At 39.9% G+C, this 15702-nt stretch overlaps 1 protein-coding gene across 2 annotated transcripts in view; it reads right to left on the minus strand.

The window, feature by feature from the left end:
* Positions 1-3633: 3633 nt before the first annotated feature.
* Positions 3634-15702, minus strand: part of ARID4A (AT-rich interaction domain 4A) — a 47041-nt gene continuing 34972 nt past the window's right edge. The window contains exons 15-24 of one of the 2 annotated variants that reach the window (XM_008637292.2): positions 15032-15282; positions 13524-13721; positions 12326-12410; positions 12031-12163; positions 11751-11813; positions 9635-10765; positions 9035-9139; positions 7345-7560; positions 6974-7120; positions 3634-6492 (exon numbers count right to left, since the gene is read on the minus strand). In XM_008637292.2, the coding sequence (XP_008635514.1) occupies positions 6389-6492; positions 6974-7120; positions 7345-7560; positions 9035-9139; positions 9635-10765; positions 11751-11813; positions 12031-12163; positions 12326-12410; positions 13524-13721; positions 15032-15282 (2433 nt within the window). In that variant the 3' untranslated portion in view covers positions 3634-6388. The remainder of the gene's footprint in view (positions 6493-6973; positions 7121-7344; positions 7561-9034; positions 9140-9634; positions 10766-11750; positions 11814-12030; positions 12164-12325; positions 12411-13523; positions 13722-15031; positions 15283-15702) is intronic. The other variant, XM_017738868.1, reaches the window with a different exon arrangement.

A 15702-nucleotide genomic window follows, 5' to 3' on the forward strand; every position in this document is an offset into this window, starting at 1 on the left:
GAACCAGAATCTTTACAGCAGGAAGGGTCAAATGAGAGCCTTGCTCCAGAGTGCCCTGGACAGCAGCAGTGCTGGCAGAGGCATCAGATCAATCAGCTGGAAGATTATAATAGAGGCTCCTTGAATTCTCTCCAGGATAAAAGCAAAGCCCCAATTTATGTAATCCCCTGCTGAGAGCTTCAACTGCTGAGCTCTGTTGGAAGGCAAGAAAAGGAGTGACTGCAGTGCTGTCAGGGAGTGTGGATGAAACACCGAGTGTGGCTGTGGCTTCAGAGCAAGGAGGCAAATCCTCCATGCTCTGACATTCCCCTCTCTGGGAACTGGAGCTTAGCAACAGCTCTTGTTTCAGCATTTTCTCTTAGCTAGCTGGGAAGTCGGCATATGGCATTTAGAGAATCCAGTTCAAATCTTAGGAAGTCCATTAAGTTCAGCTCTGAAAATGCTTGAATGAGTCTGGCCCAAACTCTAAGAGCTGTAAAAGCAATTAAGAGCTTGTGACACTTAACCTGCATTATGGCTGCACCCTGAATTTCCAGAGGAAAGCATTAAAAGAACTCAAAAATTTACAATTCTGCTTAATATTAGAGGGTTTTAAAAATGATGTTACCCTGTACAGGGATGCTGCAAGGTGCCTCTGAGCCAAAGAGGAATCACATTCTCATCAATTGTTCAGGGTTCTCCAAAGGAAAAGCAGGAAACAAGAACTGCAGCAGCAGCAGCCAAACCACAGCCACACAAACCAGCTCCCTCCTGCACTGCCTGTGGATAACATTATTCCATAATTATTCCCACAGGATTAAGTGGGGCTGCTCTCACATTCTGAATTAAACACATTCAAATACCTGCACAGACCAACATAGAATTTTACTTTTCACTGGTTCCCCTGCCAAATCCATTTTTCCTTATCAGAAGGGGATTGTCCTGCCCACCTCAGGGCAGCCACCCTGAGCTCCTGCCCCTCCATCCATGCCACTGGGATGGCACACAGGGGTCACCTGCAGGGTGGGAAACACAGCACGTACAGAAGGAATCAAAGGTTGGGGTTTTTCTTTTTTTTTCTTTTTAAAATAGCTTTATTTATTCATAAGGGAAATAAAGGAACATCAATAGAGATGGTTTTAAGCTACACATCCACATGAACAAGTGCCTTGTTAAAACAGAAAGAAAAAACACTCTTGTGCAATGTAACAAAGTATTTCATACAAACTCCACATCTTACCCCTCCTTATGAAACTGGCATAGCTGGCAGGAACATGGTAAATTAGGTCAAACTGTACCCAGATGAGGGATTAGAGGAGGAGTTTAGGAATAGCTGAAGACACTGACAGCGCTGGAATGGAAACACTGGGTTACTCTCAACAGCAGGAAAAGAGAGAGACATCACCAAACCCACAGCAACCAACCCAGCGCAGTGTGTCCCTCACCACCAGGCTCAGGGGGAGGGTTAAACACGCGAGTGAGAACCCCCTGCAGGTTGTCACAGCGGTAGCAGAGCTCCAGGGCAGCTTTTCTTTGCTGGCAAACACTCAAAGAGGGAAAGTGAAGCAAAGCTTCCGTGGTTACTGCAGTGAGTGAGCTGTGCTGCTGCAATAAGGCCAAATGCCATCAAACAAAGAGACTTCTTCATGTTTGAAAACTCCTGGTGTGGGATATGCAACAGCATAAGGGTGTTAACCAATGTAAAGAGCTGCAGAGCTGAAGCAGAACCAACCTGCTCTGAGACAGAATTCAGGGTTCCTCTGCAATGTAAGGAGCAGGAAGAACAACATAAATAGCAAAGATCATTCAAAACAAAGATACCAGACAAGTCCTATTCTTAGAAAATCTGCTTTCACAATTAACACTGTTTTATCCTTCCCGTATTCTTTAAATGAAAGCACGGTGAGTATTTGTCATTGGGCTGTGGCTAATCATAAAATCCACCACTCAATGTGGCATTAAAACAAGCACAAATTCAGACCAGAAACACTGGAACAGAAAACTGAATTTACATATTCCTCCAAAGCAGTGGATGGGACTAATAAATGCTTTTGGAATTTGGGGAACTCACAGATCTCCAGAGCAAACAAAAGACCCCAAATAAATCCCAGCTACTCAGTGGTAACTGATAAAGATGAATAATTTTAAGCTCTGAGACCTCTTAAAATCCCATCTATTTGGTGTGAGGTAATATGGGAGAATTTTCTCAAAATTTGAGAGCAATAGCTTAATAGTGTGAGCTAATTATAAAATGTCATTTTCCTAAGCCCTGGAATTACAGTGAGTCAGCCTCTGGCAAAATCCCCTTTGGTTCCACAGTTTTATGTTTCCCACATCCCCAGACCTTTTATCCTGCACACCATAGCAAATAATAAAATCCCAAGACCAGAGAACGAAAAATAACCAAGATTTCAGTGCATAATTTCTGCAAAGGCAGGGGCACAGTGAAGTAAACAGCTCAACATACTTTTGTGAACACATTAATCTTTTATTTCAGCTGGTAAATCTGGCTCCTGGCTCATGTCAGATTTCTTTCAAGCCATCAAACCAAACCTCCTCTTTTCTTAAAGACAACAGCATTTCTTAGACTTACTGCTGTAAAAGAATTCCAGTAAATGCTGCCCAGAAAATCCATTTGGCTGCCTCAGCTATCCAAGAATATTTTTAATGGGGAAAAGACGAACATGTTAAGTATTAATGTTTTTAATGTGACATTCCATCTGGTTGACAAACCTGTCTGGAGAGAAAAGGCTCTCTCAGCAGTGGATATTCTGACTGAGGCACAGGAGTTGACAATCCTTAGATTCAGATTCTCTTTCCAGCTCCACATCAAAGCCATCCTGAGTAATTTTGGTATCCATTACTGCAAGGCTCCCCCTACAAAAAAGAGAATACACATCCATTTAAAAAATTTCTGTCTATTCTAATGCTGCACCTTAAAAAGAATTAGATTCAAGCATGCACAAAAGCACGAACACAGATTTAATCACCTTTTCTGCTGCTCCCTGTGAAGGTCAGATACATCATCCTTCATGAAGACACACATTCCTTTGCCCTTGTTATGCTTTTAATTCACTGATAATTACTACTGCAAATCTGCTTAACCTCTGTCAAAACAATGACTTTTTATTATTGTTCTGACAACTCTGCTTCTCCTGCCTGATCTCCTGATCTGTTCAGGCTGATTAAGCAAGAGAAACTTTCTCAGCCACCAGCAACCTGAGAGAGGAGCCAAAACCAAGCAGGGATTTAACTGGGTGTTGCTAAACTTTCACAGTAGAAAATAAAAACTCATTAGTACAAATGTAGCTGATACACTTGACGGAAAGAAAGTGAAAACTAAAACAAGGAAATGAATCTTACCTTATGTCCTTGCATGGAAACATTCCAAGTTTTCAGATTTATGCTAACACCAAAATAAGGTATCAGCCAGCAATGTGACAGTTCTTTGTATCAACTGAAGGAAATGAAGGAAGAGTCTGATTCTCTTACAACCTTGTTCTTTTTAAGAGTGTTGCATACCACATCAACCTTGTTCTTTTTAAGAGGGTTGCATACCACATCTAATTTTTTTTTTTTTTAATCTCCTAAGGAAGCTTGAAATGACATTTTGAGAAAAACCTGTAGAGCAGAAGGCAGGAGAACAGCACAAAGACTGCCACAAGGATGCTTTATTTTTTGCTTGGTCTCAGAAACACAATATTTAATCTCTTATTTAAAAAAATCCCAATTCTGTATAATCATAATTACTGCGTCTTCAACAGCATAAACTTTCATTCAGTGAAAGACATTCTGGAATTTATATCAACAAGGTTTCAATAAGGGGATTACTGTAGAGTTACAAATCATAGATTTTATTAGGGTTTTTTCTTGATTTGACCTTTAACCCACGATAGCCCAATAATACCAGTTAAATCTTCTTTTCTCTGTGATACTTTTAAACATCATAGGAAACTACTGCAAACATCTACTGAATAATTTAACTGATATGCTCCTTCCCAGAAAGATAAAACCAGGAAATCAGTGACATGCTGGAGGCTTTGCCAGTGGCTTGGCAGAAAGTCCACCTTTTCCTGCAGGTTTAGTGCTGTGCCAGAATAATGCCAGTTGTTTTTGGGGTGAGCAGTGCAAGGGAAGCAGGTGGAACAGGAAGCAAAGGAGCAAGTTCTCTCTGCCAGTGGGTTGGAATGGGTTTCCATGTTCCACAGGAGCATACCTGGAGCCTTCCAAGCAGTGTTTTAAACATTCCTAAGAGACAGGAGCAGCAGTCAGCTGAGAACACACGTGGGGAACATCCAGACCGAGGCACAGACGGGCAGCAGCTCCTCCATCCTCTGTGCTGGGAGTGCCTCTGTGCCTGTTTCAGATCTCACAGTATGCACACAGGTTAGATATCAGAGATCTGCACAACACGTAATTAAACTTGTTACTTCCCCAGATTTTAAATTTGCTTCTGCAAATATTAAACATGTGACCCATGCTACTTCCTTTTAAATGAGTATTGCTTTTTATTCGTAGCTATTATAAGATTAACAAGTAAAAGTTAGCTCTGAAAAAAGTCTTTACAGTAATTTATGGAGATTAACTTTCCTATTTAGGGTAAAGTCCAGACATTTACAAGAACAATCACTTAAATAAAAATAGAATATAAAGCCTATGTTTAAAACATGGCCTTTATTAGCGCTGTCTAGTGAGCTCCATATTTATCTTACATTGAAATAGTTCTGCTCTGCTGAAGAAAAGACAGAAAAAGTGCATTTACAAGAGTACTTTTTCTTTAATTTTCTGCGAAAACGGAAGGAATTGGAATCACAAGTTGACAAATGTTGTAAAATGAAATTTCAAGAAACATCAATTTTAGTAATGCTACGCCATCACTAGTGTTTCCTCCTGACCTTCTGCCGTGTGGAACCAGAATATCCCGATATACAGTCTAGAGCATCTATGTTATTACTCTACAGCATATTAAACACAGAAAAAGGGGTTCAGACCCCCTTTCAATGTACAAACATGAATAAAAAAATTGATTAAAAAATCACTTTTTATACATAATGTATATGCAAACTGCTTTAAATACATGGGTTTGGAAGAGTTATTTACAACCTGCATCTGCCCGTGGGACAATCCACAGGCAGAGCACACACAGTTGCTTTACTTTATTGGTGCATCTCAACTTTGGGAGATATAAATTTATTCGGCAGTACAGCAAACACAAGAACTTGTGACAAAGCATCTTAAGGGCAACCCAATAAATTTTGTTCCTCCAAACAAGGTTAAGTACTAGGACTGCCAAAGTTTCCAAATAAAGTTTTAGTTGAACCCAGATGCCTGCTGGCAGATCTGTGTGGTGGAGGATATGTAGACAGACCCATTGGAAGTACAGGCTTGGCTACTGGATAACTCCTCCTGAAGAACCAGAACTGATAAGGATGTTTTGTCCAAAGAGTGAACTAACCTAGAATTTTTTTTTCCAATTTTATTAATATTTTAAAAAATACATAAAAATACAACATCCAATGTCTGAATAAATATATTTAACAAGTCGCAAGATACCTTATTTTACACAAAAATTTCAGCTTTAGAAATCTTGTTAAATAAGTTCATTGTTGTTATATATTTCATTTTTCGTCTTTTTGTAACAAAATAAAAACTCTGAAATTACATAGAAAAAAGACAAAATATTTTTGTCAAGGGATAAGATAGTCCACTGAAAACCTATTCACAATTCCACTGTAAACATTAATAAACATTAAAACATTTGCATAATTGTGTGCTCAAAAATCCTATAAAAAGTGGAAGACTTATTACAACTGTAGTTTTCAGTCAACTACACTTCCTTTCACAATTTATTTTGTCCCATTTACAGCTTTAAAACTGGGCACATTGCTGAACACATACTTTGGCAGTTCTGTATAGCAAGTGCTTCCACAAAGAGGAACTACTCACCAAGAGTTACCCACAGCTCGGTGAAAGTGCAGCAGTTACTCAGTTCTTTTGGATAATACTCTGATGTCTGCTTGGTGCACTTGCTTTTTTTTTTTTTTTTTAAGATCACCCTAGAACACCTGAATGCTTCATTGGACATAACTTTTCAAATTTCATAAGTGCCCTTTCTCTGTGTTAAGAAAAACAAAACAAAACAAAAAGAAACAAACAAGAAACAAAAACAAACACAATGACAAGGATGTCACATTGTGCCTACAAACCTTCAGTTACCAATGAGCTTAAGTTCTCTGAACAGTAAATTAAACAAAAGAAGAGGGTAGGAGGGGGGAACAGGTACAGTCCAGCAGTGGAAGTGTGTACAGGATATACTTGGCAATGTCAAACCAGTTGAGTGCTTTCTGTGGCTGAATTTCAGGGTTTATGTCCATGGCAGCAAGTTGCTGGCAAGGCAGAAAATGTTTTATCACCTGCATTCGACAGCCAGCACGTTCTGGGGAGGAGAGGATGACGAGGGGCTCATTCCAGTGTCTGAGGAAGCAGATGACATGGATGCTCCTGTATGTGACACTGAACATACAGAACAACAGATCAGCAGCAGGTTATTGAAGTACAGCTCACAAGGAAGGCTTCCTTGGTTATTAGGTTGTTTAAAAAACATCAAAGCAGCAGCACAGGCACAAAAAACTGATACAGAGGTATCAGTATTGCTGATTGCTTTCACTGCCAATTGCTTTCACTGCTGTATTCACAGACACAGGATTAGCCTTACCCAATTATTGAAACGGTAACTCAGATGAGTCATTGCACTAATGGAAAACACTTGCACTAGGAAGCCCAAGTTTCTAATACACAGTTATAAAAGGCAGCAAACGTTTCTGTCAGGTTCAAGTTCTGAAAAGCCACAAAAATTCTTTCTAAATATGTATGCAAACAGATGGTAACACTTTCCTTTCTTCAAAAATATCAATTAAACTCAAGTTGCTTTGAGTTATGCATTTCCAAACAAATTAACTCCTCATGGGAACCATAAAGCAAATCTCAGCCTTACCTTCTCTGTCTTTCTTTTTTAATCGTTTCCTTCTCCTGTCTATGGTTGCTACTTCTGACTTCAAGGACATGTAGTATTTTCGTATCTCCTGTAGTTTTTCTTGTAGGAAGGAGATCCTTTCAGTGCTGCTCATATTGTCCAGTTCATCTGTAAATGGAAAGAAGAGAAAAAATAACTTCATCAAAGTGATTTTAAACAAATGAATGCATTTCTTAAGAGGATGTAGGACACAGCATGGAAGAAAACCCATTTCCATAACTATGCTAGAAAAGGCCCACACCTAATTTAGAATGCTAAAATTTGCATGTCTTTCTTTCAGAACAAATTTTCTCACAAATTCCCTGTAATCAAGTCTTTGCAAGAATCCTTACTGAGCTGGAAGCTCCATTTGTACACTCTGGGTGAAGCATTCTGGTGGTGGTGCTTCTCCCTGTGTTTGTCCTTCTCTCCATCTTTGATGTGAGGGGAAATCACCCTGGCAGGGGAGCGGGAAATCTTCTGTGGTTTGGATGCATTGATGTGTTTGACAGGAGTACATTTACTGGAACTGTCCAGAACAGGGAGGTCTTCACTGTCACTGCTTTGTCCTGCAGGAAGAAGAATTTAATTTGGATTTAAAACCTCCACCTTGACATTTTCACAATTGTGGTTATAATAAAAAAATAATGATTAAGAAAAAACTGACATTTCTTGCTCAGAAGATCCTAGAATGCATCCAAGGAATAATGGCCTCAGATTCTATGAATAACCTGACCAGACACAACATGCACTGAACTCTCAAGTGTAATAATCATGGTTGATGCAGGAGAATTCAAGGGCTGACTAGACCTAGTTAAAAAGCAATAGCCAAATTTCTTTACAGAAAGAATAAATAAACATATCAAAATTAGAATATTAGAGCACTGATAAACTATCTTACATCACCTATTTTAGCTTTCTAATAAGAGCAGACACTAAAATCCTTTTCTTAAAGATTATAAGCCTGTACTACTATTGGTAGGTAGCACATGATTGTATTTAGTTATCAAACTGCTTTACACATCTAAAGGAACAGTTCTGAAACATGACTAAAAACAACAGAAGTTTAACACGTAACTGAAAATTTTTAGCTCATATATTCAAATATTTTAGATTCCCACCATAACTGCCAAGTTTTCCCCAGGCATGTTAAATATATCTGAATAGTGTATGTCAGATAATTACTATTTTAGTCTGATATTTAAAAATATAACAGTGTTGTCACAAGGGCCAAAAACACTGACTCATTCATGCAATGGTTGTCAAAAATTTTGTGACAGGAGGGAATGTCCTTAAGCTGAAGGAGGGCAGGGATAGATGGGATATTAGAAAGAAATTGTTTATTATAAAGGTGCTGAGGCCCTGGCCCACGCTGCCCACAGAAGAGTGACTGCCCCATCCCTGGCAGTGTTCCAGGCCAGGCTGGATGGGGCTTGGAGCAACCTGGGATAGTGGAAGGTGTCCCTGCCCATGGCAAGGGGTTGGAACAAGATAATTTTTAAGGTCCTTTCCAACCCAAACGATTCTGTGGTTCTACGAAAAATGAGCTACAGAAACATAAAAATCCAGATTTCTATAACAAGTTATGAAATAGTCAAATGCTTGAAAGAAAAGCTGGACAGGATTCCTTTGGATGAAAAGCTGTTCTTTAGCAAACATTTTTCCATACTTCATAATGGCAATTTTTTTGCCATGAGAAACACCTATTGTAAGACTTCAAATGTGCCCTCTCCCAAATTCATAATCAATCCAATACACAGGCATAATGGTAAATATTTAGTAACTGCTAATATAAATAATAATTTAGATGTTTTTCCTAAGTAAGTAATATAAAATAGCCAAGAGATTTCCCAGTTACATTGCTACTGCAGAGCTCAGAACTTCTCTCCAGTTTATCACCAATAACCAAGATGATTAAAATTAGAAACCTTGAGAGGGAAGCCCCATCCACTGGAAATTAATTGTAACAGTGAGAACAGTAGGCTCTTACACATGTTTACAGGACAGGATAACCTTCCCCCTCCTCCCCCTGCAGGAATATACCTGTTCCATTCTTTTCATTTTTGGCTGCAGCACTGGTTCGCTTTGGAGTTCGCTTTTGCTTTTTTGCCAGTGTTCCACTATTACTGTCACTGGGTCTTTTTTGACCTATGAGAGAAGGAAAAAAAAAATCAAAAATAAAACATAAGACACCTCAAATACTTCTACTACTAAAAAGCTCTTTTTATAAGCAACAAAGAAGTCTAAAACCAGACAAGCTGAGAGAGTTGAGGCTGTTCAGCCTGGAGAAGAGGAGGCTCTGGGGAGACCTTAGAGCCCCTTCCAGGGTCTAAAGGAGCTCCAAGAGAGTTGGAGGGGGACTTGGGACAGGTTGCCCAGAGAAGCTGTGGCTGGCCCATCCCTGGCAGTGTTCCAGGCCAGGTTGGACGGGGCTTGAAGCAACCTGGGATAGTGGAAGGTGTCCACGCTCATGGCAGGGGATTGGAACAAGACGGGTTTTGAGGTCCCTTCCAACCCAAACCATTCCATGATTCTATAACCAGAAGACACAACAAACCAGCCATTTTTAGCCAAGTGACACCAGTCTCAAGACACCTTCAGCAATGATTCCAGCAGGGAATGACTCCTCCAGGAAATGCTCACCTTTCTCTCCCATCTCCCTCTCTTGCCCGGCGATGCTGCAATTGCTCGACGTGGTACTGGCTTCAAATCCATTGGCAGACTCGCTCTCACAGAGACCTTCCTGAGACTCTTCGGCCACACTGTCCACCTCAATGGTCATATCACTCTCACTCTTGATGCTGCGTGACTCATCCTGGCTGAGGGCCAAGGGAGAGGCCACCGGGAAGCTCGAGGTGACGGTGGGGGCTAAGGCAGAGGGGGCAGAGTTGGAAGCATTGGGGTCTGGCTTTTCTGCTATTGTGTCTTCACTGCTGCTCTTCTCCTTCTCATCCAAGTCATCCAGGTCTACTTCATGGCACAGCAAGGTTTCAGGACCAATCTGAGGCATTGTGTCATCTTCATCTTTTAAGGGAAGGCTCTCGTTCGCTTCGGCTGGACGTTGGAAGCTGTCGTTCCTCAGCTCTGGGCCGTGTGGAACCGATTCCGCCACCAGGGATGGCATCTCCTCGTTTTCAGTTCTGAGGGACTCCTCAGCATTCAGCCCTCTACATTCCTCTGCTCCAGTACATTCATTGGTCCTCTCTTCAGATACAATATTTGGCACTTCCATCTCACTCTCTCGTCGATTTCTCTTCTCAGGTGATGCCTGTTCCAAAGTTTTCCTTTTCAAAAGCTTCTTATCTTTTGTGGAAGGTTCTGTTTCACTTTCAGTAGTGCTGGAAATGTCTTTACAGTCCAAGGAAGACACATCTAATCTTTCAGGTTCTGTAAGAGACTCATTTGCCACCTCTTCCTGGCTTCCTGGTGCAATCTTTGCATTCTCTAATGACGGATCTTTTGTCTTGCTCCTTCTCCCTTTTCCCTTAGGTGATTTTTCAACCTCTCTTTTGATTTCTTCCATTTGATCTGTTTTATTTCCAAAAATTTGGACAATCTGTTCACTTTCCTCAACTTCCAGTTTCAGTGTTTCTAGTGGCTGTACTTGAGTCCTGTCATTTTCTTTCAACGCATGAGAAATCTTTGGGTTTTCCTCATCCAGCTTCTCATCACGGAGTTTTTCACTTTTTTCCAGTTCTGAAGTTTCTGGAGAAAATTCTTCATTCAAATTCTTTTCAGATGACTCATCTGCTTCACTGTCAGATGTGCCAGAGTCTAAAAAAATTTTTAAAAGAAGCGAACAGCACCCTTAATAATTAATTACAACATGACTTCTTATTTGAACCTCACAAAAAAACCCCTATTTACAGTAATCTGTGGTGTCAACATCAGTTTACAATAATTAATATTAAACTTAAAAAATCCTGTATTATTCAACACACTTGCTACAGTTCTATTTTTACCTAAAATTTCTGCAAAACTGCAGAGTTGAGGGAGCATCTGGATGATGCTCTTAACTCAGGTGATTTAGTTCAAGTCTATGATTGTCCTACTACTATTTCCCAAATAATCCAATACAAATGAATTACATTTTATAGCAGCAAAAATAGTTTTACACATTCTCCTGATCCCATGGATATTGCCTCCTCCATGTGACAGTACAAAACCAAAAATCAACACTTCTCCCCTCCATGCAGAGGAAAAAACCCAACCCAAACCCAAAAATAAAACCCCTCTACATCCCAATATGGACTCATTGCTAAGCTATTGTACAAATGATGCACCACGCAGAGAGCAGGCTTTAGTACATTACCAGATTATTCAGGGATCTGTACTAAAAGGAGACCGTGATTTCATTTCAGCTCTTGTTCAGAGAGGCTTAGAAATACCAAAGATGTTGCTGCCATTTGTGTATAATTAACTGCTCTGCTGGATGATGTAGTATTGAGGTTGAAGACTTAATTAGCACAATTAAGACTATCATTATAGCACTGGATTTGGTCTGTTCAGGACTGAAAGGGTCTGGCTGAAGAACATGGAATCACTTGTACAGTCACTGCTCCTCAGTGCACAAACTGTGCTCCTCAGCAGTGTCAGCTCAACTACTTCCTCAATAAATTTTACAAGGAGAAAGGAAAAAAAAAAAAAATAAAAAAACACCAACTAAAAAAGAAGGTAAAAAAAAAAATAAAAACCAAACCTCTTTTCAAAAAGGTACTGAAAAAACCTCCATAACATACACAGGGCTGAGATCACTCACCGTTTGATCCTCTATCAGAATCAAACATTCCTGAGCTACGTCTCGTCTGCCTGCGAGGTGTTGCTAAAATTAAAATCGAAAGAATTAATGTTCATCGAGCGGAACGAGCGCCGAGCGTTTGTGCTGTGGCAGCGCCGGCCCCGAGGGACCTCAGAGCTCACATGCAGCTCCAGGCCACAACTCCACCAGGGCACCACCAGGGCACCACGGGGACCCTGGGATCCAGCTGGGAATGGTGGGGAGCACACGCTGCTCCCTGCACCTCTGGAGCCGGATTTACCTTCACTGTTGGGCGTTTTGGGGAGGCTGCAGGACGTGTTGGATGGAAGAGTGGATTTCAGAGGGGGCCGCCCACGCTTGGATTTTTGTTTCTCCTCGTCCTTCTTCTCATCCTTCTCACCATCTTCTTTATTCTGCAGGGGACACAACAGATTTTTATTAATGTTTCACTGCTGATTATCAAACTTTTTGCTCTATTAAAAAACTACACTGTGGATGGAATAACTTTTTTTCCTTTTAAACAGGGACAGTGCTAGCCATTAAATACAGCACTACAAACTTATTGAAATCATTACTTTTGTTTTTTTCTTCTGCTTTCTCTTTGGTCCTCCTTTTTCCACAGGCCAGATAATCCGATCAGCTTTCACCCATTCATCATACCTGAAAGAGAATAACAACGTGCTGTTATCACTGCACATAAAAATGTTGTTTGAATAGGAGGATTAAAAGAGTTGAATTACACAAAATATTCATTAGGTAGGAAAAGGCCAACACCAGGCTGGACAGGGCTCAGAGCAACCTGGTCTAGTGGAAGGTGTCCCTGCCTGTGGCAGGGGGGTGGAATGAGATGGGCCTTAAGGTCTCTTCCAACCCAAACCATTCCATGACAGCAGAGCATGTATTTACAACGCATGCAGCATCTGGCCTTAGAAAGATTAATGACATGTCTAGCCCAAAAAAAAAAAAATCTTACGGGATGAGGGAATGAAGGTACAAACTGCCTTGTCTCTCACCACAAAGCACGGGAACACTCAGGGGACTGACTCAGTTCCACATCATACACGTGAGACAGTTTTCACCACACCATGACTCAGCAGACAGCAGGAAAATGTACCTTTTTTTTGAATGGTAAAGTTTTTCAATTATGGCAACAAACTGGATGAGATTCTGAAAAGCACAAACACACTAATGCTCCTCAAAATCTCCTGAGGTACAAATAAGGTAAAGGGACACCTGTAAATATTTGGGGAATATTCCCACACTCAAACTTCATGTTGCCACAGAAAGAAATTTGCTTATGGATTTGGAATACCACGAGTCATACACCAGAAGTATATAAAGTAGCATAAAGATTGGCTACCAGGAGAAGCATTTTTACAATCACAGTTAACATTCAATACAAGAACATATTTTGCTGCCAAAATTCCAGTGCTTAATACACTTAATTGTAAATATCTTCACCGTTATCAATGACTCCTTTAAAAGAAAGTCTGCTAGTGCTAACACTGACAGACACAATAAATATCAGGGATACTCCTGGAAGGAGTGAGGATTACTAAGCCAGATGGACACTTGGAAAAATACAAGTATATTCTGACGTTTCAACGCAACACCATGAACAAAATCACTGACATTGAAGAGTGTGAAAGAGTCAGAGCCTGTTGTGTTGAAAATTCAATTTGGAGTCACGCCACTGACCAGCTCCCACTTTATTTCCTTAAAAACAAAAATTTCTTTTGTAAAAGCCTTTGAACAAAGAAATGTTATCCTCACCTTACATTCCAACCGTAGTAATGAACTAAATATAAAACTTCTCCATCATCAATTTCTGTGCTTTTAATACTGGCTTCATAAATTTTTTGAGTCTTTCCACGTCCATATTTTACTTTCACTTTGGTTCCAGTCAGGCAGGGTTCTGTGTCCTCCTCATCCTCTTCACCTTCTGATTCTCCTTTGTTCTCAATTTCTTCCCTGCAGTAAAATGCCCACTAATTAGCAACAATCATATTTTAACATTTAAAGAGAGTAGTCAAGGTAGAAAAAGGCTGTGAGAAAAAAATAAATTCATTTTCTGCACCCTGTCCTGTCTCTGAAGCTCGCTCAAACAGATTTTTTTAAATCAAGAACAGGACTTAGGGAGAATAAGGCTAAGTGCCAAAAATATCCAGAAAATTATATTAAAATTTAAACATAATTTATAAAGTGCGCAACTACCTCAAAGCTTATTTTTTAAATTAATATTTTGATTATACCAAGAGGAATAAAAGTTAACTCAGTGTGTGTCTCCTGAACAGGACAGGAAGAACTAACTTCACTTTTTGAAAGATTTGATTTTGACACATTATTTATAAAAACAGGTTCTTTTACAATTTGCTTAACAGGCTACAGTTTATGAACTGCACCTAAGTTTGAAATGCCATCATAGTGATCTTCTCATGGATACAACCACCATTCCATTGGAAAAAACCCACACTTACAAGAGTGTTTAGCCAAGCTTAAGAGTGTCTGCACAGCTCTTTATTAGATACATCCACCTCTTATTACACCTATAACTACTATTTAAATATTATACTCAAACATATGTTCAAGAATTACAACCTAACCCATTTTTAGCTATAATTACCTCCCTATTTAAGGGAGAATTTAGCATAATTCAAAAGTTAAACTACAAAAAATGTCAGCAAGAAAAAGAATACTGAGAAGAACTATGGGCTTGCTTTTAATGAAAAATATTTGCTGGCATTCAGTGGAAGATCAATTACCTTGTAGCAAGCAACTCAGAGGACAAGCAACACCCCCACATGCTTAAAGGAAACTCTTTGATGCCTAATCAAGTGACACACAATAAAAACAAGGAGCCTGTAGCTTCACCAGCCATCAGCAAACACTTAAAAGGACAGGAGAAGAGGGATTTGCCATTTCTATTTCAACTGCCCAGGGTAGTGTCTTCAAGCTGTTCCCATCCTCACAGCATCTGGCAGACTTACAGCCTGGTCAGCTTGGTGTCTGGAGGTATTGGTGTGATAAAACACCAACACAGCCTTGGCAAGTAAAATGACAGTGAAAAATACTGTCTGGCATCGACCACAAAAAGATGCTTCCATAAAGTACAGCAGGCTCTATGGGCTTGAAATAAAATGTTCCCTTCCCTGCCTGTCTGAGTGAATTAGCTTTCTGATTTTCACACTTCAGTAAGATCAAGTCTGCATTCTCCTGCCTGAAGAACAGCTCAATTATGGCACAGAGAAACTCAAAGGAAGGTGATACAAGTTAGTGCTTACCTCTCCCTCTGCCTCTCTTCCTCTTCATCTGATTCTTTATCAGAATCCTCCTGTTTTTTAATTTTCTTCTCTTTTTGCTTTGGTGTACTTTTCTTCCCTAGTGGAGTTTCATTTTCTTTCTTTTCTGCATTCTCAGGTGTTTCCTCTACATCTTTGTTTTCTTTGTTACTGTCTTTTAATTTCTCTTGGGTTTTATCCTCTTCACCATCTTTTTTAGCAGGGGTTGCATCTCGGGCAAGTCTTCTTCGTCCCTGGAACAGAAATAAGATCAGTTTAAATGACTCCTGTCACCTGCTTTTTCCATAACCTCTCCAAATCTCAGCAAAAACGAGAGACATGCAACTCCTGTTGAGAAGAAAGGCTGGAGGTGACAAAAACAACAAAATATTCTAAAATATTAAGATCAAAGCTTGAAGGTTTTGTATCTGGTTCATCTGGAATAAAGAGGATGAGTTTCTGATTAACTGCTGGAGGATTTCAGGACATTTGTTCAGATGTTTGTTGCTTTGATACAATGGGCCAAAATGTCTTTGTTCACCTACAGCAATACATTATTTAAAGTGCTTGTACAGGAGTACTGAGAGGAGACATCTTCCCCTCAGCATCTTCAATCCTGACAGTCACCTGTGGACATCATAGTCAGAAATTTGTCAGCTTTCAAAAAACTTTAA

This window comes from Corvus brachyrhynchos, unplaced genomic scaffold (assembly GCF_000691975.1).
Source record: "Corvus brachyrhynchos isolate BGI_N302 unplaced genomic scaffold, ASM69197v1 scaffold245, whole genome shotgun sequence".
Classification (NCBI taxonomy): Eukaryota; Metazoa; Chordata; class Aves; order Passeriformes; family Corvidae; genus Corvus; species Corvus brachyrhynchos.